This window comes from Temnothorax curvispinosus, unplaced genomic scaffold (genome assembly GCF_003070985.1).
Source record: "Temnothorax curvispinosus isolate PA1 unplaced genomic scaffold, ASM307098v1 QBEX01006396.1, whole genome shotgun sequence".
NCBI classification, from domain to species: Eukaryota; Metazoa; Arthropoda; class Insecta; order Hymenoptera; family Formicidae; genus Temnothorax; species Temnothorax curvispinosus.
Window position 1 is genome coordinate 241,123 of NW_020216176.1, and position 26,726 is coordinate 267,848.

Below are 26,726 nucleotides of genomic sequence, written 5' to 3' on the forward strand. Positions count from 1 at the left end.
ATAATGTATACGTATATATGCGTATATGTATACTTTAAAGAAATAGAGACGAGAATAACGGCGATAACACAGATTCATCGCGAGACTGCAATCGGCAACGTCGATAAATGGAACCTGATACGAAATCAATCAGCGAATTCCCGTCGAGTCGGGGATGGCGCCGCGTATGTTCTCGGAGTCTATTATTTACGTATCGGCAGCGCGAAATCAAATGATCGACGGCGCAACAGAGAAACGCGGAATTTCGTTTCGGCACCCCTCGCGAGAGATGAAGAATGGCTTCCAGCATATCCGGGGGTAAAAGCTGGAAACGAATTTCGAGGCGCAGCTTCGCCGCAGGCGGCGGCGGTAGCGCGCAACGGCGACGGATCGAAGTAACAATACCGATGATTGCGGCCATGTAGTTAGTATCGCTTAGAGGTCCGGCTCTTCGCCTCGGTATTAGTAGGTTCCGATCGAAACTGGGTAAAAGCTCGTTATTGGAATTGTCCCGGCCGACATAGAACGAGAATGGTATAACATAGTCGAGATAAGCGCAATTTTAAAGGTTGCGGTGTACTTAACATTTTTTTTCTACGCAGTGTACGTAGAAGACGATATCGAAATCTATTTCTTGGATTTTTTTAGAGAGCTATTTTAATTGTACTTTTAACTCCCGGCATGTATACTGAGCCAAAGACCTCTTTTCTTTGATTTTTATAAATTCATATATCGTTTAAGTAATGCTTCGATTTTTTCTTTATATACTTTATCTCATATTCTATTATCATTTGCCTTTAGAATAAATTTAGGCACAAGTCGATGTAAAGATGATGACGTAGAGATTGACGTAGAGGGAGAAAACAGAATTGTTAATAAATAAGTGAGATTTAACTCGGTTTAGAACCCAAGATGTTGATCGCAAAATAAATACAATTTCACGATGCGTTGCATCCTATTTCTCAAGGAAAATAGTCCGTGCAATAAATATTACACAATGAGCGCCACTGCATGGGTCAACAAACTACAAAGCAGGCAAGGTAAACGAGAAATTTTGCATTATAAATTGCACGCAGCCGTTATTATACGGTAAGGGCATTACTACATAATGTCATAATAGTAATGTTGCTATTTAATTCAGTGTTTACGAAACGCAATTTCATAACGCCCCGCCGATATAATGAAATTTAATCAAAATGACGTATTAGACGCTCAATTATTTATGACAACGATTATTATTATTAACATTCATCCATCATGTGAAAGACAGTTCGTTCTGTTGCGAGTCATACACGAAAGCATTAAAAATAATATTTTTATGATACCTACAATACATATTACATAGTGATAACTTGAATTTCTGCCGTGCGCAATCAATTTACCTACACGCATCCGCAGATTTTTTCTTTTGCGTCTGCAACTGCGGTCTTGTAATTTATTCAAATAATACGCATAAGTGCTAAATGCTTCTAAAAAATTATGAGAAGATTACTAATCCCGATTTTAAGATATTTATTGACCAAAACGTCAGCAATATTTGATTATAGAAAATACGTGAAACAAACTTTAAACGCGGTCACGTTCGCGGGGTTGGAGTCCTCCCTCACAATGCGACGTCTCGTATCTGGGGCCCGTATCGCTAACGAGAGAGAAAGAGGAAGGAGCGAGTCGAGGCAAGAGGAGCGCGTGGGGATGGGACAGAGGTTGAAGCCGACGTCGCCTTCCCATCGCGGCCTCCGGCCAATGCGAGGCAGATAAAGGCAAGAATGAGCGCCGAGAGGGACGCCGACACGGGGGAGGATAGTCGGACGCCGGGGAAGAAGAAAGAGGAACGCGCGGAGCCAGGCCAGGAAATCGACTTCCCCGGGCTGGCTCGGCAATGGCGATACACGATCGCCAATTGTCTCGCCGCGCTAGCATACGCTAACAATGCGCTCGCCGCCAGCGTCGCCGTCGCCGCGAAATGTAGGTAACGGGCGCTCCGGAGTTTAATTAAACTCGCGACGAAAGTCGGCCGTGGTTGGCTATCCCTCGAAATCGAGAGCATCTCGCCTAACGGCGACCTAATGAGAGATATCGTTTTTTCCCTCCCCAAAAAGGCGACTATTTTTTTCCAGGTGAATCATTACATTCGATCGCTCATTCGTTCACGTTTCGGATACAATCCCGCGAGATTCAACGGATTTTCACCGGTTGACATCCCACACACGGTGGACAATACGTTTTCCGACGTTCGACCCGGCGCGCGGTGTTAAATTAAACCCTAAATAATACATAACAATGGAAGGAAGGCATAAAGGGAACGTAGGCGACAAGTCGTGAATTATTTCGCGCGCCGGCCGACTCAACCTGCCGCTGCTCCTCGATATTTTTCGAGAGATCCAAACGCGCCGCATCCGCAGTTACGACGAACGGCCGCCCGTCGCCGGCCCGGGATCGATCACGCGGGTCTTACACCCCGGGAGTGTTCTACATGCATATTTCGTTATCCTTTCCCTCGGCCGGCTCTCGTCCGCGCATTAGGTTACGCCGCTCACGTCGCCCTGGCCATTTCCCTCCACGAGATCCTCGTTCGCTCTGCTGGGAGCGCCGCAGCGCGCCCCCGGATCCAGGACAGTATTCATTCTTTATCCCCCGCGCGTTCCTGCGCCATATCCCGAGGCCGTCTTATTCCGTCGGTTACGCTTCGCCACGGCAAAGCCGACTCCAATTACATCCGGGATACCGGAATCCCACCTCGTGCTCGCTCGGCCGGGCAATTGAAAAATAATAGAAGCTCTACCGGACAGGCCGTCCCTACGCAGCTTCTTTCTTCGTTTCTTCTTTTTTTCTCTCCTTTCTCGCATCCCCTTTACCAACAAAATTCCCTGCGGGAATTAGCAGGATACGCGAGGAGAGATACAAGTCTGTAGAAAGGGAAGGGTGGTAAAAGGACCCGGGAAAGAACCAACCAGGAGCGAAACGAGATACCTTTACCGAGAGCGGTTAAACGGTTAATCGACGTCGTCGGGGGCGTCGATTAATCAAAAGCGGCACGAACCACGAACGGCAGGTGTCGTCTCGATTTACAAATGGTCCTTCGCTTATTTCGACGATAAGCGGATCCTTATTGGATGGTTGAGATCCCCGCGGGATCTACCAGTAGGGTCGATTATCCAGCGCCGGCATCCAAGGGAGAGAAAGCGAGATTTCGCTGGAGAAAAAGGCTCGTAGCGGCGGTGGAAACACCTAATCCTCTGCGGTTTCCGTTCAATATATCCCGCGAGAAAACAGGCTTGTGCGTAGCAAATCCATTTGTAAGATTTATCTTACGAGATTTCATTACTCGGCAAGTAGATCAAACAAACATCTTTCGCGCAAAATATACAACAAAATTTTCACGTCGATAAAATCGAATACGTCACTTGAATTTTTTATTAGGGAATAATTCTTTGTTTCGATCGCGTAAGATTATTTTTGCTCAAATTTAAATTTTTTATGCCAACAGCGACTTTCCGTTCCTCTCACACTTTTATAAGTATTCTATATATGAAAATGGTGCAATAAAAAAAAACAGTCTTTTTATGTCATACAAGCTTCACCATTAAGAATCGTTGAAAAAAATCTTGCTCGATTTCAAGAACGCTAAGAAATATATCTCACAAGGTATAAGTCGGTTACGTGTGGAAACGAGAACGCTCGCGAAGGTTTCGATAAACGCGAACAAACAGCGGGGATCCCGATCGTGTCGCCGCAAAGCGCCTCGAATACGTCACACACAGCATACATCTCCGGATCTCGGGATTTGCGGGATCTCACGAACGAGGTTCGTGCGTACGAGGGCTGAGAGGAGAAACGGCGGCGAGAAGGGAAAAAAATGACAGAACGAACGAAGGCAAAGGACGGCGGGGCAAAAGGATGAAGAAGCTTCCGCGGAGGACTCGTGATCCCTGTCGGCGAAGCGAACGGACAGCGAAAGCGGCGGGAGTCCTCGCGCACCCCTTCTGTAAGATATATTTTCTATTTCGCGGCGAACGTGCGTTGCACACACGAATTCGTCTCGCGCGGGCGACGAAGTACGAAAATCTTTCCGCCGACGACGTTATATTTGTTACAATTGCGTCGACGACCGCGGAGTATTTCTCATCGACGAATGACGGCGGGGCGTGAATGCGAAGCAGAAAAGAAAGTGGAGGGAGAATCGGGGGAAAGATCGTTTTTTTTTTCGCAGCCTCGTTAAAACTTCGCTACTGGAAAAACTCGATTTCGCGATCAATCGCGGGATCTGTGATCTAAAAACTCATTCACCATTAATTTTCCAGGGTATACCAGCGAGAAATCATTAAACTGTCGCTCGAGTCGGTTATAATCCGTCATGCGAAAAGATGGGGGTTTGCTTTAGTTTGGGGATCGTTGCCATTCGTGACGTAAACCGCGCGTCGGTCGACAAGGGACGGTAGCTACTATGAACGTTAATTATACTACGAAATTTACTTAGAAATATGACGAAAGGGGCACGGAGAACGAGAGAAGCCGACGAAAGGGAACTGGGAGGCTCGGCGAGAGAGAAAGAGAGACAGAGCGCTCGAACGAAGAAAGATAGATGAAGAGGTGGACGAGATGGAAAGCTGAAACGTAGAACGCTGGAAACTACCCCGGAAACTAACTCGAACGGTTAAGAGGAGAGCGAGGTCTCGGTTGCCGGAGACGGCCGAAGTTTGCCCCTTGATTAGACATTTATGGCAGGGAGTTGTAAACGAGCGTTACAGACATTAATTAGCATTTATTATTCATCATGGCGTTTGCCACTTTCAATCAGCGCAAATCGACCGGGGGAACTATTTGAGATGATTCGCTGGTTGAGATTCGCACGATTCGCACCCATCATTTTCTAATTATATCACTCACATTAATGTTAACCGTTCTCTTTCTCCTCATCTGTGCTGAATCCCAAGATCACCATTGCTAAATCACGTAATGACTGAGATTGTTTGTTAATCGTAAACACTCTTTGTACGATTCAAACGTTCAATTCACTGGACATATTTCACTCTGATCGAAACAAAAAGCAAAAAAATATATATATATCTACATATATACAGGGTTTCTATAAAGTCTGTTGTCACCCCTATATTTCGCAAACGGTTCAAAATAATGAAAAATCGCGAAATACGTGTTCGATCATTTCGAGGGGCTATACTCTTTTAAGAAAGTTGGAGGGAATGTACCCCCAAGAGGTGCCCCAGGGGGAACCTCAACTAAAAAAATTCATTATTTTGAGCCGTTTGCGAAATATAGGCATTCTGCGGTCTTCAGGATCGGCACGCAATCGAGCGCGCCACACTCATCCATCCGTCCGTGTCCCACAATGCACTTTGACAAACTTTGTGGCCAGCTTTGTGGACCGCGGAAACTGCATCGGCATCGCCGATGCGCGCCCATAAAACTGATCCATTACAGACGCAGACCGATATGGCTACGCGGCCATAACTGCCGCTCGGCAACAAAGCCTCCCCTACCCTCTCTTCTCTTTCCGTCCTAAAAGCAGCCTTTACAATGCGACGAGCTTAATTGGTTTGACAGCCGCTATGGGCACTTTCATACTTGACCCTCCCCCGACACCGGGCGCGTACTCCGCTCTCACTATTGCAGCAAACCCCCTTGTGTTCGACCCCCAGGATCGCGTATCGGAGATGAACCGCGCGCGATTTATCGTTTCGATCCACGTTCCGGTATCGCGCATGATAAAATATAAACGAAAGAACGGTTTTTATACTCGCGGATCGCGAAGCAGGTAGGCAGACAGATAAAGCCCCGCAATGAATTCAAACACTCGCTTGAATTTTAATGCGTTTAATACGTACGACGTCGCTTTCGCATATTCCGCGATATCACGGTCGTTACAGAAACGCCGTTATAAACAAGAGTCCATGTGGAACATCGGATGTTGTGTCCTCCGCTCGCCCGTGTCGTGTCCGTCGACGTATCATAAATGCACTTCGAGGCGGCATTGTAACAGTTGAGGGACACGAGGTCGGGCTTCACGGGTTGTCGTTGCAATCGCGCACGCTCCACGCGCGCGATACCGTGAAGATTACGCGCGTGATGCTCCCACGCGCGCATATAGATGCACATAAAATCCCATCCCTGTCGCGCGTCCACCATCCGGGAGTGGCGCTTCTCCGCTCTTTGTCACTCTCTCCCTCGGCTAGAAATCGCGTGCGAGCGTGCGCGTGTGCGTGAGCGCGCGCGTGTTCGCGCGATGCGGTATTTCTAGGAGAACGTTAATTAATAATTTAATCGAAGAGCCTGTTTCGGTCCTGCAACCTCGGCTACGTGGCGCAGGCTCTCTAATTAAAACCGACCTACCCGCGTGTGCGCGCACGCACGTGCACGTAAGGTACACACACCGATTCTCCCGTGCTCCGTGCTCGCGCGCGGCTTCGGCACCGAGGAAAATCGGGGAATCACGATGTCCACTTTCGGTGGCTAAGAGGCAAGACCCGCCGGTGTATTAAATACATTCCTCTCGCGAAAATCATCACCCCGTCTTGCGTGTCTCGCTTTATTTTAATCCCCGTTATAACACGACGCTCGCCGCGCTTGCGACGAATGAATGAGATGTGCGCGCGGTGCTATTTATCTTCCGTTTCGTTTCTGTTGACTTTGTCGTCGAAATGCCAATGGCAGTTGCTCGTGGCGGAATGCACGCGGGGAGCCGTTGGTTCGTCGAGAAATCTCGCCGACGTGCAGTGGGAATCGAAAGATTGATTGATGGACGTGTTACAAGGCGGAGGGGAGGTGAGGGAGGCTGCTGTCGACGTCTTGCTTCACGCTGACGTGTCGAACGCGAAACACCTTTCTCGCGCTTTGGAATATTTAGCGCAATGTTACATCAAAGCGGCGATAATGAGTCTGCATGATAAATATAACGTAAACTGCATTACGAATGTATAATGAGCGCAATAATAATAAGTATTGCAAATTTAATGGCCGGCGTTCGCGCGGATGTGTCTGTAATGAATATTGTAAATTCGCGTAATATAATTTCGTTCAATTTATAAGTCATGTAATATGTAACGGTTTTTCGCGATGCCACTAATGACGCGATAACATAATACGTTTTATTATGAATTGTCCAGAATTATTAATGGCGTCAACTACTGCCTTAACACCGCACGGACACCGTGAGCCTTTTAAGGCACAATCGATTTTTCGTTTATAATTTCCACGTGAATAGTTTCAACGCTCTTAAAAAAAAAAATTGCAACCGTTCCGACCTATGTAAGTATAGAAATAACTTTTTGAAACCTTTTTAATGATACATTAATTTTTGTAAATTTTTGTTATAACAGAAACGCTTCCAAAAACCCTTTGGACTTAAAAGTCCCAGGGTGTCCGGGTGAGTGCTCTAAAAACACTGTGTCCGCGCAGTGTTAACGTGTAAAGGATATAAACAAGCATGTAAAGAGTACATAGAGTACTTTTGTCGCTCGCGTATTGACGCAAGTACCCTCGGAGCAGGCGTGTAATTTCTACATTACAAGTCCTCAGCCAATAATAAACTGCTATAAGTACGTCCGGCGCCGCGACGCGCGCAATGCGCGGCGTATATTCCGCAGTCCGGTGTCGTCATAAAGAATGATCATTGCCCTGCGTGATTCCTGGTTTATCACCGTGTAACTTAGTAGCCGAGATAGAAAGAGGAGCCAAGTACCTATTGGTCAAGATGAACGTTTATACGATATGCTCCGGTCGGATATATACCCGCTATCCCCAGCTAGACCACCAAACATTACTTTCCGAAAGCTCGCGAAATAAATCGCGGTAAACTAAAATTTTCACTGCGATGTGCGTTTAATGCCCTGCAACATTAAATTATTATTCAAGAATGCAAAAATCGTGCGCATTTCGAGAGCGCAAAAGAATTTATATATTTTATAAATCGTAAGTTTTATACATATTATTCTATGTATGTTGAGATAATTATATCTTTTACCTTCTATTGTTACCATATCAACTCCTATCAAATCACAATGTTTGAGCGACGACCCAAAGTAGTTGCGGGTCGGACATAGACAGACGCAGCCACAAGCCGTGCCGTAAGAGCGAGTGCCATGCCGTTACGGGCGAGCAATATAGCGTGGCCAAGTATTCAACGAGATTTCATGCGAGCATTTCATGCATCTCGGCTCGTTACCGAAGGGACAAGCGGACCGACAGGACCGAGAGAGGATGGACGCGGCGCGCGTGTCGGGGCCACGGCGTTTTGTAGCCGGAAGAGAGAACGAGAGATAGAGAGAACACACCAGCCAGCTGCGGAACCTCGTTCTCGGGAGGGTTAATGACCAAGGCCACAGGCTCGTAACAATGCATCCCGCTGCATTTCTGCGCGCTATTTTGCAAGTCTCTGCGAGCTACGCTCGCCTCTCGACGCGCCGTAAACCGACGCGGCACGAGAAGATTTCAGCGGCGGAATGCGCGCGCGAGCGCGCATAGCTCGGACCGATCTGACACCGCGCGATATTAACGCTTCGCGATTATGCTTGCAACGAACGATTGAGCGATATCCTGCCTGAAACTGATGAATATGTCGGAAGCGTTTTGTGTGCGAATAAAATTTTAATTAAAAACACTGATGAATAATACAATAGTTTACGCATTAAGCTAATTCGAAATAAATCGTCCTAGAAGATTTACAAGTGTTGTACAATTGCTATTACGGTCGGCAATTACGGAATTAAAAGATCAGTTTGGTAAGTAGAACTACGGAGAAATTTCTGGAGCAAGACTCTAAAGTAAATATCGCACTTACCAACGGTACGCTGAGCTCCCTTGGGACTTCCTTAGAAAGGGACGAGACGGAGACCGTAGAACGATATTAATATGGGCTATATACGTGACGCATGCCCCAATTCTCTAAAAGTCCATTAGAGGAATCACGGAACGGTCCAGGGGAGCTATCGTTCGGCCGAAATGCAGATTAAGGAAATTACAACCATCGCGAAAGAGTAGATTTTGAAGAGGAGATTCAACTGGCTCGAACTGACAAATCAATAAAGAAATAAAAACGAAGAACAATTCCGATGTACAATGTACCTCATCACAACAGCGGAATAAATGGAAATGGCAAATAATAATCAAATTTGAGATCGATCAAATTTGAGATAAATTAATAAGAAACACGGAAACATCTTGGAATTAAATGTTTTTCGTCCTCTAAAATTTTCAGAAAAATGAAATTTCAATGCTCAATATTTTGTCACGTATATTAATCACGAATCGAGACTTACTGCTACTCCCTAAATTCGGCCGCCCGGTCGCGGGGGAAACCTGATTACTCTATCTTCAGTTGCCTCGAATCTCCGACCATAATCTTCAATTACCTATATACCCGCACCGGAGAGATCCGCACGTTATTCCTCGGGAAAAAAGAGTTTTCCCGTCGATTAAGGATCTCTTGCCTCTGTGCTACCGAGAAGCACCACCGCTGGATCACTTCGGACTTCCGCGCACGTTTCAAGATGAGTTTTGAAATCCCATAGTGGTCGAGTTAAGGGGAAAAGGAGCGAGGGAGGGTACAACGTATCGTGTGCTAGTGGTGGGTTTATTCCTCGGGGACGCGGCGTTCCACGTTGCCCCCTCCCCCTGATTCGGACTCGGAATTACTTCCAGTCAGATAGGCCGGAGAACGGACGGCGGGACTTAGGTGGTCTAATCGCGTTTACACGAGGCCAATCCGACCTGGGTCTCGCGTTTTGTCCGGTAACGTATAGGCAATCATGCGTCGTCCGTTTAATTTTTAACCACGTGCCGTTTAATTTTTAACCATGTCGCGTCCATTCTCGAAATTACATTAGACGCAAGTGGCGGCTCTACGTGGCGCTTCAAGAAGGTTAAATGAACCAGGAGTGACGGCAAGTGATAGTGCCCACGCAATCCGCGGACGGAAGTGGACATTGTTTTACCGATTTACACGACGCAAACTGCGTTCTCTTTATCTGTCCGCTAATTTTAAACAAGTTAATAGTTATTTAGTTCAAAGAATGATTAAGAACAGCAACTTTATCCAAATCAACTAATTTCTTAAAGACACCATTTATTTAAAAAAAATTACGACTTTCTTTGCCTTTTATCGATTAATTTTGTTAGCTTCGCGGAAGACGACAATATACTTCTTGTACTTTAAGAAAAGAAAAAACGCGAATGTATGGAATGGCGAAATACAGCGGCAAAGACCCGATACTTTTCGCGAATGAGATCTATTCGTCGGAGCGTGTACGGGCTCTCGCGTGAGAAGTTTCACGGGGATACCGCGAAAGGAAAAGCGCGTTATCGAAACGACGGATAGATTCCCGGAAAGAAGAGTTGCCTTCCGCTCGGCCGGAGTAACGGGTCGAGATATCTAATCGAGATATCACGATCCGCACCGTACGCTCGAGCGATCTTCGACTTCCGTAGGACCGAGGGGCAAACGAGGAGCGAAATCCGTAGCGCGTAAATTTCCAACCCCCCGTTCCACTTCGAACCCCCGCTCGAGGGAGGAGACACGGAAGGGAGACATGTTCTCGAGAAACTGTTCGAGGATGCACCTTCGAGCGTGAATTTCTTCGACTCCGGTGACATGCAAGGTATCGAAGGAAAGACGAGAGACTGAGTAAGAAAGTGAGAGAATGAGAGAGAGAGAGAGAGAGAGAGAGAGAGAGAGAGAGAGAGAGAGAGAGAGAGAGAGAGAGGAAGGGAGGTCGTCGTGCTGGAAGAAAAGAAAAGCATGTTGAAACGTGGGAATAAAAGCGCGAAAAGAGGCACCCCCCTACTTGAATCGACTACGAGAGATTGCGTTCGTCTTCCGGTGGACGAAACGAAAAATATGACGCATTGAGTACGCGCCGAATGGTTTTGGCTGAATGGGAACACGGGACTCACCATCTTATACACGATAAATGATGAAAATTGACTATACCAAAAAAACTTGGATTTTTTCCTGACATTTTGCATACGCGAATATCGACTAAAAGTTTATCAAAATGCGGCTTTCATGGTTGCTCACGCCTGATCGCTTCGTCTGGTTTTAAAACATAAGAAAATCTTGCTGTCTCTTTCTAATTTCGAAAAAAAAAAAACGCAAATGCGGAGCCGCAGCGAAGCGAAGTATCAAATATTCATCTGTCATCTCGTGTTGCCTTTCTTCACTCCGCCGTGGAATCTTAGGGCTTCAGGCGCGGATTGGCGGACCGCCGGAATTCGCCTGATGCATAGTCGATCCCGCGGCGGGTTACCGAACGGATGCTGAAGAGCAGGATGCACGATAGTGGTACAGCCCCACCGGGAGCCACCCCGCCGCACCGACGACGCTCGGTCGGTTATTGCGGACGAGGAGTTTCTCGAGAGGGTAGCGCGCGCGCGCGCGACTTGCGAATCTTCGGAAGTGGAAAGCGGAAAGTCAAATTTGCTCATGATAATACCGCGAATTTCTTATGGAAAGATGAAAACTGTTTGCGTCCCGCTTACCCGCTGCCGTCCCGTCGACGTGTTCGGAATCTCTCGTGAGAAAGGGACTTTAGGAGCCGAAGAAAGAGAGATTTTTGACATTATAAAATCATTATATATCACAATGGAAAACGGCAGATTCTAGCATAAGTTCAGATATGCTTTTGACAAATATTTATGTATCTAACAAAAAAGGACTGAGTAAATTATTATTGTTACATATATTAATATTTTAAGCAAACTGCGACACATTTTTGACGTATAGAATTTCTTAAGCGGAGTAAGATGTAATTCTGACTTTCCTACATTCCTTTCCGTATATCCAGTTCATAATTTCGCAGACAGCATTATTATATATTATTGATAGACTGAAATAACTGAACCCGATAAAACACCGACGGAATTTTAACGAGTGAAGGCAAGGAGTTGCGATTCGAGTTGAATGAAACTTCGCTTCTCTATCGCCGTCAGATTAGTGCCGCTCTAACGGACTTTGCTTCAGTCTAAAGAAAAGATCGCTACCGGCTTCCGAGGCATGGGTAAACACGAAGCTTCGACAGCACTTTGAAGACGATTATCGAATGCAGAACAATGACCCGTCTTCGAGTTGCTCCTTCCCTGCGACTGGGCTGAAACTGGCGGAGCAAACACTTTATTCCACTAAACGGTGCATAGATCTCGTAGTTGTCGCTTTTAACAGTTCTCCGATTTCAAATTTAACGTCGTTAAAGTTATAGCAAGTATGCGATGTCGATGCGCTTACACGCGACATTCTAACAAGAGGAAAATGTTTGCGACGGCGCGAATTGTTCGACAAAAATGGTCGAGATCAAGTCAAACGGTTGTCGGATAAAAAAAATTGCGTTTTACGAAAAAGACGAAAGTATAAAGTTATTAAGTAAACTCTATCCACTTTAAATATACGTTTATGAATCGTTTTTACAATATTAATAAGATGAGTCTGGAAAGAATACAAAACCTGTGAAAACTTTTGTCAGACAGCATTATTCGTTGCTCAAAAATTAACAGTTAATTTCCCTCGCGGGGAAACAGATCGTGCCAGACGTACTTAAGGCGCGTTTCACAATTAACTATTAAAATCCTATTTAGAGAGGAAAAAACAGAGTCAGAGGAGTTGCCGCGATCGTTACCTTCCTGTTTCTTACGGCGCGGTATCACTCTTCTGGGAAGAGATAAAACACTTCTCGCGGGCCATTCGAATGCAGTTCGAATTCGTGCAGCAGCCTGCCTACGGTATAAATATCGAAAATGGTGGAGTGCCTCGTGAATCGTGATAAACGGTCCGAAATTTCTCCGAGTCTGCCCCCCCCCTCTCTCTCTCTCTTTCTCTTTCTCTCTCAGAATCCGACGAGGCCTCCTTCGCTCTACCAAAGCGTGAAGCTACACGATCGACCATGACAGAAAAGTTCGTGTGAGCGTCTAGCGCAGCGGCTCACACACACACAAACACACGCATCTATACCTACACGTGCAAGTGACTACGAAAATTCGATGCCCGAGGGAGCGGCTGAGTTAAAGGTACCGAGAGTACCATAAATCCGTTTAAATTGCAACGACGACCCTCGATCTGTAGATCGTTGCCGCGGCCCGTGAGCAATTATCCATCAGCTCGCCTTCTCTCGCGCGATTCACCTGTTCTCCTTAACTTGCCCATGCACCTTTTGGCATCTTTCCACAAGGCGAAATGTTTCAACCGTCGACATAAAAATATTAGCATTAAGCATCTGATTTCGATAAAGAGTAAAAATCTAATTATACATCTAAATGATTAATAAATGCGATATTTGTTAGTAAAACACATAATGCCGACGTGAATTCTAAATTTCTACCTTTCCCCTAATAATTTGTTCGTTATCGTTACGTGAATTTGTAAACGAGGGTAAGCGTGGTTTGTCTCGGCTAATAAATATTGAAATATTAGAAATAAGAGCGCTAAAAGATTACTATTATCGCGCCGCCGAATACCTTCAGTCAAGCGTTCCTCGCACTTTTACGATTGCGGAAGCACTACTTATTCGAGGGTTCGATCGGTCTATTGTTTCGCCTTATAACTGGCGCTACGAGCGCGCGTTCGAGAGTCAACGTGAGATCCATGTGACAGAACAATAAAATAAATGTCGTAGCACAGCAATAAAACGGTCACGTAGTCGAACGGAAGCACGTAATGGCGCATTTGTTTCGTCGTTGCGCGAGAAAAATGAAGGCGCGATAAAATTTGCGTACTCGATAACGTTCTTGGAAATCTTGAACTAAGAACTTTCCGGCCGCAAACTATAAATCGTGGCATCAGTGATCGTCAATTGATTTTAAAGATTTTTCGACCATTCCGCAATTGTAACAAATTGATATACAATAATATGGCTGAGCAAACATTATTTTTTTTACATGCAAATATTATACATTTGTGCAACATAAATTTATGTAACATTTGTGTAAATACGACGTGATATTTCAAATGGTAATATTTCATTGAATTGCATGAGTGTGTATATGAAGTGAGTCAAACTTACCACCGGAAACGGTGCTGTGGGAAACGGACGAAAATTCGAAAGGTCTGGAATTCTTACCTGCAACGGAAGAAACACACAGTTATGTCTAGATATATAATTGGCGTCTTAGACCGAGATAGAAGTGTATCTCGCGTCTTATTTCTTCCTAAATGACATTAAAGTTTCAAAGTTGAAAGTTATGTCCAATAAATCTTCTCAATATAATTACGTGAAAGATGCGGGGCTTGAAAGGGGCGAGCAAGTAGATAAAGTCCGTAATGGACGGCCACGTGCGACGCACCGCGCCGACTTAAGTCTGACCATCACGGTCTGTTGCGAGTCGACAGGAAGTGCAGTCCGATTTCTTTCTACGCTCCTCCATTCGCTACTTCCATTATCCTTCCGGCCGCGGTTCCGCGATCGCGAGTTGTACGCAAGAAACTTGCGATGATATAACGGAGCTTAACTCTTCATAAAGAGATCGCAAAATACTTTCGATCGAATAAATTTGCTGGTAAGTAAACTGGTATGCGATATTCGACGAACAGACATTATTCAGCGCGTTACAAACTCATTTTTGTCTTTTTGCAGGCGAGCGGTATCACGTACTCGCGATCGTTCCGTGAGGTACCTACAAGCGTAGCTCGCGATCGTACAATTAACGCGCGCAATTAACGTACGATCAGAGCGTGTCGCTCGCGGCTGAAAGAAGCTACAGAGGAGTACGAGTCGCAGGCCACTTAATTGAAAGGAACGATGGAAGGCAGGCAGGCAGGAAGGCAGGAAGGCAGGCAGGAAGGAAGGAAGGAAGGAATGAAGGCAAGGGCGAGCAAAAGAAGAATGAGGAGGAATGGCGCTCCTCCAGCCACCAGCTGCAACCTGTTGAATTCGGAGATACGGAGAGATGGGGAATCACAGGCACCGTCCATTTGGTAACTTCGAATTACTATGAAATTGTTTTACTACTTCACACGCACCATCCCCGTATACGGCGTTTCTCGTTGGCGTGACGTTCGTCCGAAATCTAATTATGCTGCTAGAATCGAGGAGCACCATTCGTGGAAAATTATTGTCGAACGCTGTCGCTACGACATAGTTCATAAAAATCGTTCTTTACAAAATTACATTGACCATTATTCGTAGAAAAAAATACAGGTAAAATAGATGCCTGATCATTTTAAAATCAACTAATGAACTAATTTGGTTCGACTTGTGTCATTTCCCGATAGATTCAAAAAAAAATTAAACTTTTTTGCCAATTTAAATGACTTTTTCGAACGTTTTGTGAAAATATGCATGACGGTGCAGAGAGATAACCCAGATTTTTACGTGATGTGAGTTTTTATAATAAATGTACGTAAATCCGTGATTCGTGATTTATCGGAATGTATAATATCATTTCCCTGAAACTCCAAAAGTGATGTTGTAATTTATTTCTGTCGTATACGTACGTAAATCAATCATTTGACCATATTGATGATTCAAAACTGTTGCAATTTTTTTTATATTCTTGCGCCTCGTAGTTTGCGCACGTTTCCAAATGACGTGATTTACCAGTGGAGAAAATATACAACAAAAATATTGGTCGCAGAATCGCTCGAAAGAATGCCTGAAAGCCAAGAATAAAAACAAGGGCAGCCAATTTCTTTTATCAGGTTTCTTCGCCATATTTCTTACATTAAAGAAACGAATAGCAGGTCAGACATATCAGCCGAGGTCGCACTTTCCTCTCGTCGATGTTAAAAACTACACCTCGATTAAATGCGCCATTACCAACTATCTCATATTGCCAAGAAAATCTTTCCACCCGAGACATTAATTGCATCACACGTGTGTGTTACTAAAATAATATCTCGCAGCTTTCATTTCGCATCACGATATTTCTCTCTTATATTTCGGTGAAATCTTCTATATTCGAGAAATTGCGTCATCCGGCTACGAACGTAAAAGGTCCGAATAAACACGCTTATCAGTAAATCGTTGATTTGAGCAATTAATCTAAAAGCCCATCCAAAAGCGGAAATGACTACGTCAGTCGATCGGAGAGATAGGGGAATAAATAAAATCATACTTTTTTAATTACGATGTTTTTGAAGTTCCGATATGCCATCTCGTACCTATAATTACATTATTCCAATATCTCGCCGATTTTCGAGAATTATAAATTTTCGCGATAACTCGAGAATATACGAAAAACTGAATGCGACGACGCGTGACAAGAATAGAACGGAGCGGATGATCTTAAAGCGACGAAGAAGGCCTGGCAGAAAGGGCCTGGCGAAAGAAAGACAAGGAGAGTGCAATGACCAAGTGCACGTGGCCGCGCGCAGCACGTAGTGCATAAAGCGGGAATGTGCGGCGGTGCGAGCCACTCTTTTGCATTCCGCGGTTTCAAGGTTGAGGTCAAGGCACACCTAAGGTATCAATCGTCTGAAGTTCCGACTTCCGGAGAAGCGTGGAAACTTCGGCCGCGATCCCGCATATTGTAACGCAGTTTCGCTTCGGTAAAATTATCGCGAAGGAAGTCGCAAAGGGAATTGCAAAACTGAAAGAATTTTTATCATCTTGTGAATAAAATTAATGATCGTGTAAAAACTTGTAACGTAACCGTCGCGCGAGGTGCCCATTAATCGTTGCGTATCCGACGTAAAGCTCTAATTGGCACTCCGAGGAGGTGTATTTGGAATCACACAGCTGAACTGATACAGCGTATCTAAGCGACAAGATTGACGTAACGTTACGTTAGGCACGATATAGCCCGCACGAACGACGCTCGGTCGACGCCCTTGTTTCGGCCTCGACGTCCGCTTCCGACCGGACGCGGACAGGGATCTGTTGTACAGCTGTGTGTCATGGTTGTCGATTACGGCGCGATTGTATATTTTTTTTCCTCTTTTTACGACAAAAAATATGTCCGCGTCGTCGGTGGTCGCGCGCGTGAAACAGAGGAAAGTGAATTGGGAGTCGGATGAATCAATATTTTCCGCGCTGCGTAAAAATTGCACGCTGAAGCTGCAATTCCCCGAGGACCGGCTGCAAGATCGCGATTACACGTGCAATGAATCGATAGCACAGAAATAAAGATCACATCAATTCGTGTGAACTCTTGAACAAATATTAACATATTTGTTTAAAAACATTTTTATATTGTTGAAATAGTATCAATAAAACACAAATTGCAATACTAAATAAGATTAATAAGATACTGTGCGATGTATTGTTATCGTATCAACAATAATACTGGCATCGTATAATTGTGCAAGATTATCGAGAAGAAAAGGGAAAAAAGCTAAACTCGAGAAGATTGAGAAATACAAAAAAATACAGAAAGTTTATACGAAATAGACACACTAAGATAAAAACATCCCAACTTTGCATATGCGTAAGCTTTTTACTTCGTCGTCGCGTTATAGATTTTCCGATGGAAACAATTTCACAGCGTGAGCAAAAAAAGATTCACGAAGCCTGCTTCTTTCTTCTGGCCGGATTTAAGCTCGAATTATTGTTAGAATAAGGTTTCAATAAAAAATGAGGAAAAAATTTAAAGAGGATATTGGACAATCAATTTCGACTCTAGTTGGAAGAAACAGACATCGGGGAGAATAAAAGTTTTTGGAAAGGGGCATGATATGCATATGGAAAAACGGATTTTAAATGAAAAAGTACAACACTAAAATCCGCGAGTTTCAAGATTACGATCAGATCTCTACAAATATATGTATGCTTTTTGAAGAATAAGAAATTGTTAGCAATAAAAGTTTTAATTGTAACATAAGATGTGCTAAAATGTATATTATACTCGACAGTGGTTCTTAAAAGAATATCTTATTACATTCTTAATATAGATATATAATTTTACCCTATATTTTTACCTATAATCTTATTTATGATAGGCAAATAAAATAATAAATAAAGTCATACTTTTTTAATTACGATGTTCTTAAAGTTCCGTTATGCTATCTCGTACCTATAATTACATTCTTCCAATATCTCGCCGATTTTTAAGAATATAAATTTTCGCGATTTACAAGTGTTGAAATTTAAAATTCTTAAAAATTCTCTCGCAAAATTGATTCGGAGATATTTGGGCATTCCTGCATTTTAAAATGTAATATTTTATACACTTCTTACATAAAAGTAAGAAACATTATAGAAGAGTATATTCTAGTTCATCTAAGTTCCTCCTGACATACATTACGTAGCGAGTCAGTATTTCAAAGATGTAGTATAAGGTTACAGGCGGAAGTTCGCAGGAAGATAAAAAGTATACGAGCGGCAATGTAAAGAGAAATAATTCTAAATCAAAGGAAGCAAGAGTTACGCGTGTCAAAGTAGCAATCCGACCTCTTACACCTTTTTATATATATAATATATCCCTTTTAGTGTTTCGGAATTGCGACTCTCTCTCAGGTACCTACTCGTGCTGAAAGTGCACTCCGAGCTAAGGATAGCATAAGTAATCTTTTTCTGATTTTTCAAGAAAACGACGTCGGTTATGCCAGATCGAAAGAGGGCGGTGGCACGGAGAAAATTCTCCTTGACTCGCACAATATATGCCATAAAAGACTTATGGCTTCTATATATATGCTCCGAATTTTACTTTCAAAGCGAATCTCTCAGTCGAAATGTGGCTCGCGCGAAGCATCATTATACGAGTGAAAGAAAAACGATAATAATTTCTAATGCCAAAGAGACCCAAAAAGTATGATAAAAAATAATTTTCAAATTTTATGGTTACTTATTTAAAGACTTAAAAATTGTTCAGGTATATAATTGTAAAACGCTCATTCCCCTCTACCGAATGGACTTCTTTAATTTTAATATCTATTTCTGATTTAATGTCATGTCTTGTTTCATTAGTAGGTCCGAGATATTTCTGTCCTATAATAACGCAGTTCGCAAAGTGCCTATGAGGAAAAGGATTAAACGGAGCAACGTGTATAATAGCAGCGCCACATCCTAAACACGGTAACCAATATCCGAACTTCGTAAGCCTATACGAAAGTCAGGACGCGTTATTACATTATTGCATTATACATCGGTATATGCTACCCGGGTGCATGTCCATCGAGCTTTCGAAGCGGTAAACAATGGCGGCTGACCGCCATGGGGCAACCGAGTCTGTAATCACGACCAGGCATCCTTCCAAACGAGTCCTCCACAGAGACGTGGATATATACAGACGCGCGAAACACATTAACCGTGAAAATGCATCTGTCGCTGTTAAAAACGAGAACAGACACCTGAGACTACTTAAACACCCCAGTGTTGAAAAAATGAAGCTCACGTCACAGTAATTTTAATGTGCTTCTTTCGTTTTCTTAATATTTTTTAAATTTCTTCTTACTTTCTTTCGGAAAATGTTGAGTAAATCTGTATGCAAGTTGTGTCCTCAAATACTGATAAATTAGAACAATCCATAATTAATAACAGTGACTTTTATTTGGAGTGTAAAAATAGCCCTAGATAACTAAGCCACCCATTTTCGGATTAAAGTCAGTTTCTCAGTTGATTCGAGATAATTCATAACCGTGATTTATACGCGCGTCTCTAATAAGAATAGTATAACATCGATAAAATACAAGTTAATTTAAATTTAAAAAATATTTTATTTTGCGATTAAAGTAAATACTTTATGTATATGTGGCTTGTAAAAACTATATTCTCTTTAAAGAATACATCACGAATCTTGTTCCAAGTAAAAATAAGAATTATTTCAGTTAGATTCTTCCCGAGTGACGTCAGAGCCCCGCCAATTTCGCCTCGAAAATGCATCGTTTGTCAGAATCCGTTTCTGGCGCAGCGTGATATCCGTCATTAGACGCAGTGTATCTTTCGTTCGACGGTGACGATGATCGCGAAATAAACGGGAGAAGCTTGGACGAGCTGGGTGAACGGCTGATGGCTGCCTGAAGCAGAGGATGCCCGCGAGCCCCTGCGACATCTGTAGCAACAACGCGTTCCCGTGGACTGTCACGATAATGTGACAGCCGAGAAACACGCGAAAGCCCTTAGCGGCGCCGCGGCGCCCTCGTTTTCGCGTCGTCGGCGTCATCCGGCGAGAAAGGTACGACAGTTTGCTTTATTTGGCTGCCCGATTTCATGACGAGTAAAACCTACTACGGTGTGGTGTACGGGGGTTGCGGGAGGGGAGAGGGAAACAGAGGGAAAGAAAGAGAGAAAGATAACAAAGAAAACAACCTGGGCGGACTCGGGTCCGCGAGAGATCGAAAGGATTTTTCCCACGTTTCCCCACGACTCCTCGGAAACTCCGCGGCGAAGAAATAAAGGCATTTTCCAGCAGCTCGCCCGGGTAACGATCGCGTCTTGGCGGTGCTTGAACCTTAGAAAATAATAAGAGATAAGCTTTTCACGACACGTCAGCGTGTCGGAAGATTTATCCGGTTGTAAACCGAGGGAGCAATATTTCTCCTCCTCGCGCGATGAAGCCGCGAGTTATTTGGCAGGGCGCGATCATCTAAAAGTTTTATCGATCGTATAGATATTCTTCTGTAGACGTTCCAGATAGATTTACCGCACACTTAATTTACATCGTAAAATGTCCAAGTGCAGAGATACTTCAAAATCGCGTTTGATAACGATGTCTAGTAAAATCAAGGATTTATCATAAGAACGTATATTTGTATATATCCCAAAATCGGCAGAAAACTCATGAGTCGAGATCCAGACGCGGAAATTCCGGACACCTTATGATCGAGCGCGCATTTGTGCGCGCCGTATGTGCATCGCGCAAACATACTTATCCGCGAGGCGGATGACGACAATCGGGGACGGAGACGGGGATACAACAGGAGCAGCATGAATATCTCAGTCGGCTTATTTACATATTCCTTTTGCAGATATTCATGGATAAGATGACGCGCGATAGCATCGAAGCGGAGCCGCAGCCGAGCGCGAAGGAAACCTCGTCGGGGGGGGGGGGGGGGGCGACGCGGGAGGTGAAGGAGGGAAGAAAATCAGCATGCTGGACCGTGCTCCATGCCGCCCCGTCACCGTGGAGACGCGCGAGATTTGTCGAAGGAAGATTTGTCGGAAAATATACCCCGCCAATGTGAAGAGGAATTTCAGACGACGCGAAAAGTGTATGTCCTCCTTAGCGAGGCAGTCTCGTGGAAACGATACGCTAACTTTTGAGTCAGTCGAGATGTAGCGGCAGCTTTGTCTGAGTGTCCTCGCGAGCGGTTCTTTCACGAACTCTCCATTGCCATAGTTGTGATGTAATGGAGAACGGATAAAGAAAACGAACCGTTGATAATGTTAAACGCAGACTTGTTCTAAAAACATCTAGATACAGCTAACTTTATAACAATCAATTTCAAGAGAAAGACTTTGGAAATGTTACAAGATATATTAAAATAGACATAAATAAATTAGTTATAATTTCTAAAGATATCCTACGCACACACGCACACAGGTATACGAAACTTACGACACCTATCTCGCGCGATTATTGTAATTATTATTGAAACAGCGCGACCGGGGTACGTACGCAACTTTGGCGCCGACAATAATTTTCGCGAACTTTGCCGCGCGTGAAAAACGCTTCAAAAGGCCGTGGGCGTCGAGCACCGCGGCGTAAAATAATTAAACGATTCCGGCAACTCGAACATTAAGTAGACTTAGGGGGTCTACTTCGCCGCTCTTACCTCGCGGCGCCGCAATAATCTTCCCAAGAATCTCCAGAAATAGCTTTCGCCGCGACACGAGAGAAAGAGAGATAGGGGGAGGGGGAGGGGAACTTTTCGCCGACGAGAGAAGAGCGCAAACTGCGAAAAGCGAACGAAGGCGTGTAAAGCTCGAACGAAAAACAGAAGGTAGACGGCGCGGCGCGGCGTGGGCTCGGCAGGATTCGCCTTTCGCTCTTTAATCCACGAGACGCCAATTTCACGAGATGCCCCGTGCGTTCGAACGGCCATGGTACGTGAGTCCGATAAAAGGCAACAAAACTGCGCATACACTGCAAAGAATGATCCAGTCTGCAGTAATGCAGTAAATAATTTGTTAAGCAATTCTACTTCCACCACAGCAGAGTTTTTCACTTGAAGAATTATCAGCTCCTCAGGTTCACAATAATACATTGCTTATACCACCTGCATTTCAAAATTATTCATCCACTTAATAAAAAATCATATATTATGTAACATTCATATCTTTTTATATATTTAGTGATAAATATATATAATTAATAAAATATTTTAACAGAGAAATTACTTATTTCTTAATATCTGTAGCATTCAATAAAACTACAAATGTTTAAACTTAAAATAACACACGTAATTCTGGTAATGCACACAATAATCTTTTCGTTCTTAGGGAGGAGGAGAGAAAGCTAGAAAATACAATCGAGTTTACTATTTTCACTTATATGTGTCTATTTTATTAAATAAAAAAACTACTACATTTAACAAACATAATTATACACGATTACGTTTGGTTGGGAAATTATTATTATTTTTTTCTTGTAAATGTGGCAGTTCTTACTTCAATGGAACAGAACATGAGCGAAAATATAGACTGGGCTGTATTTTTTGGTTCTCTTCCCTCCCTGAGAATGAAAGGGTAATATGCGTTGTCAAATTTTCGAGCATAGAGAGCATTTGTAACTCACGCCGTGTGCTCAGCAGCACACGGAGCATATGAAGCACATGAAATTCCGGACAATAAAATAGCATTTTGAGCACTTACACGTGCTCCAAAGTCGTATTTCTTCTAAAAGCAATAACTCTTGGGGCACTGGCCTTTTTAATATAATTAAATGCTACAAGTGCTATGCCTACCTTTTGAGCATTTGTATGACATATATTTTCGCCTCGGGAATAGAGAGGGAACTGTAACTTTGAGGATAAAGAAAATGGGTCGTGGATCATGCCCCACCTCGCATTTCCGCGACTTTCCGTCACATGCTCCGCGTGTCACAGGGTCTCTTAATATTATACTTGCAAAGTGCGCCACGTTCTTATTTTAAATAGGAAAAATTAATCTCGGTTCCCGTTTGCACGTGAAAGATTTCGCGGGTCGTAATTTTATATGGCCTTTTGAAAACTGGCTTTACTCTCTCTTTTTTTTTCTTTTCGCAAAAATAACGTAACCCGTTTTCATAAAGCAACGAATACTTTTACTCCCCACCTCCAACTTATTCGGTCTCGAAACATATTCCTTCGTAGTTCGTAGCGATTGGCAAACGTTTACACGATGGTGCAATCACGCCGAAATAAAGAAAGTACATCTTCTCGCCTGGAATACGAAAAGAAACGATCGGAAACGATATCGCTGTGAATTTTATATCTACGTCGCGGAAAATGGATTCGTTTTGTTGTTCGTGAGCGGCAGAGAAATAATATTTACCTCGTTGCATATATAAGCGTCAGATGTAAGCGTAGATTTAAGCTTTATCGTTCGCACGAGCTATATATCTACGCCCTTGTAGTTATGGCCTGTGCTTTATAGTTACTTACATGCAGGAAATTATCGCACGCGTATTACCTCGAGGTAACGTTTACACTCCGATGGATTGGCCGCACGGATGCATTCGTTGCCACGTCGGCCTACTATTTTTATGCGAAAATTATAACACATTGCTCCAAATAATCATATCACGCTGATATCAAACTCGAGAAATTAATCACGATACAAAAAAAAAAGCATAACAGCATAAGTATAGTACATCTCGGAAATTCGCGTCAAAATTTCGAAAAATAAAACGTGTGTGAGATTTGGAAATGCTTATTACTTTCGTAGTAATTATAAATTTTCACAGAGAAATATCTTATGTATAAGAAGTACGTCTAATTAACAGTACTCGCAGAAAAATCGCGACGACATGAGGAGATCCTTGAGGAATGCGATCGACTACAAAGGAACAATCCAATCCCTACAATAAAGTAGTTACCTGTCGGCAGACACGACGCAATGGCGCGTCAGCATGACAGGATCGAAATGCGCACAGTAGTAATTCGTCACAGCGAGTCGGATAGTCGAAATGGTTGTATCGCGCGAGTCAGTGAAATTCCAGCAAGAGTCGTTCTACATGAACGTCCATCCGACATTCCAACCTGCTGCCGTCAAACTCCAACAAATGTAATCCTCTTACAGACTCCGTTTCGGTATATAGTTACATGAAAGGCACGTTGCAATTACATCATTCGTACGTTAAATCCCGACGGTTCTCCCATGCAAGTGCCGGAACGCGTCGAATAACGGAAGACGTCACAAAAGTGGCGAAAATTAAATCAGCCCGATATTATTACCCCTCAACAATTAGACAATCAATTAGCAAGCGGTTAACTCCAAAAATTTTGCAAACTTATAACGGTAGGAGATTCAATTATAATTTTTCCGTTCGTGAAAGCGTGGACGCGGAGAATGCCGCGGAAAAAAGGAAGAGAAAAAGAAAAAAAGGGAGGGGAAATTAAAAGCTGGGCATAAAGACAAAAGACGGAGAAGATAGAGTTTGCGAGGTGGATGCGGGGGTACGACGCATCCTTCTTCTGCGACGCTGCCACGTACAGATGCGTGCGGGCTGGTTTAAAGGGATTTACGTGCGTTGAACTTCTTTGTCGTACAGCATGCCGCGTAATGGTTACCCGGAGAAGACGACAGACTTTTTTCATTGCTCCGATGTTGTTCCCGCGAGAGGATCCGCGCGTACGCGGTTCGCTCGGAATTCTACGCAGAAGGCCAAAGGAAACTGGAACGCATGAAACGTATTGTATATCGTCGCTTACAAAGCGAGATGATGGTATTCAAACGCATTACGGAGGAGCACGCGAATATGAACTCACGATTGTGAAGAACAATCAGCGATTTTACTAGAACTGATTGACCGTCAAAAAATGTAAGTGTTGGCTGAGAGACGTTACGAACATTTCAGTCTAACTGGAGTGCGCAGAGGAGAGTCCAATTACCAACATTCTCAAACTTTGAATCGAAGGAAAGCTAAAAGAAAGTTGAAAACGTTAGGAAAGAAGTTTCTTTGATGATAAAGAGATCATCGATACAATCAAGCTGACGTAACAACACGCGCGAGCGAAGGAATCGTTTCCCGACGTGAATCTTGTAGAAACGTCAAACTCTGCACCGTTCCCCGATGTAGATTCGGGAAGCTTGGTCGGAATTCAGTACTTCGACTGGCACTCTAGCTACGTGCTAATCCGAAGATTCTGGTGATTAGCAACGAAAGATCGAGAGAGAGAGAGAAGATGAGAGAGATGAGAGAGAAGGATAGCCCAAGCGCGATTACGAATTCAGAGGCCGTCGTCACGTCGACAAAGTGACAAGTTCCAGTTATCGAGGTTTCAAACGGGCCACCTGTTTTCCCGTTCCTCCTGACTATCCCCGACCTGACGTTCTATCGAGGCAAATGGAACATTAGAACGCGATAGGCGTGCAGGTGCAGGTAAGCTTATCTCTCGCAACTGCGCTACGCGAGAATTTATGTGTTTCACGCGCCGGATGGTCTCCTTCGATTTCATCGAAAAGAAAAGGCAAAACGGGAGAAAAGCCACTTTGTTTAAAAATTATCTCACAATCCACGACTTGTTCATCATTTAATCCACTGACGCGCGTAGTCGCATAGGTCAGAGATAATTTACAGAGCACGTCGTCATAGCTCCTATCCGCGTCCCATTTTTCAACGTGTGATTTTGATTTAAGGTCGACACGACAGCTGGCCTCGTACAACGGACAGCATCGACGAAAACACTCCTATCTCGATTTTTCTCCCCCGAAGCGTCGACTTTGCAGCGAATACGTCAGCCCCCGCATATTCGACGGCACGTAAACGGTGTAACGATGTTTCAGCCCCGGCTCGCTTAACAGATAGATATAACGGCGTATAAATGAATGAAAATTTTCGCGCAAAATTCGCGTTAGATTGGTAGCAATTATCCCGGCCCGATCTGCCAGACAGTTATTTTACTTGCATTCTTTCCCAATTTATCGCCAATAATTTCTTTCATTCAAACACTCTTCCGGGCAACGTTTGAAGCCCCATTTAAACAATTTACCGTTATACGTTCCCGCTACGAGAAAACGCTTTTATTAATCCTTTCCATTCGACCTGCGTGGAATTCTACGTTATTCTTACGTTGCATTGTGCCCTTAGAAAAAAAGTTATCTCGCCATGAGAGAATATAATGCGAGAAAGATATCACGCAAACGAAACTTATGTCATCGCTCGTCTCGCCGCTCAACTGTGAGAACGAACGTGTCGCGTGTCAACGCGAGACTACGCACGTCAGAGTCACCGGCAAACTACGTTAGGTACTACGTGTGCACGGGGCGTATATTTCGAGAACACTCGGGAGAGCGAGACAGAGAGAGAAAGAGATACTGGGGAGGAAGGAGTGAGGAGAATGTTGCTGGCGCCCGATGCGGCGCGTTAATGACAGGAAACCGGCAACATGAACTTGACGGCTCGGTACCGCACCGCGTACCGCAGTAACGTACCAACAAACCGCAGGGTCCCATCGTCAGGCAGCCCCCCTTCGTTACCCCGGTTTCTGTCACTGTCTCCCGTTGCCGTGCCACCCCCCTGACTCGGTTTTACCCCACCTTCGTCATTAACCGTCGCTCGTTGACGAGCCTCGCCCCAAAGACATGTCGCAGGCACAGATAACTTTGAGCAAATAAGCGCCGCGCGTATGATACTTCTAATTCTGGGTTAAATATAAATATGATTTATGTCAAATTGAATTGAAAGTGGCATGAGAAGTCGAAATAAATTTTCAAGCATTTAAATGGATAATA

The 26,726-nt window shown here is 44.0% G+C and overlaps 1 protein-coding gene across 8 annotated transcripts in view; it reads right to left on the reverse strand.

The window, feature by feature from the left end:
- LOC112455823 (polypyrimidine tract-binding protein 1) overlaps positions 1-26,726 on the reverse strand; it is a 219,305-nt gene that overhangs the window by 182,170 nt on the left and 10,409 nt on the right. For 5 of the 8 annotated variants that reach the window (XM_025018019.1, XM_025018015.1, XM_025018014.1 and 2 more), the window contains exon 2: positions 13,980-14,036. The exons of the other annotated variants lie outside the window; for them this stretch is intronic. In XM_025018019.1, coding sequence (XP_024873787.1) covers positions 13,980-14,036 — 57 coding nt within the window. The remainder of the gene's footprint in view (positions 1-13,979; positions 14,037-26,726) is intronic. 8 annotated transcript variants of the gene reach the window in all.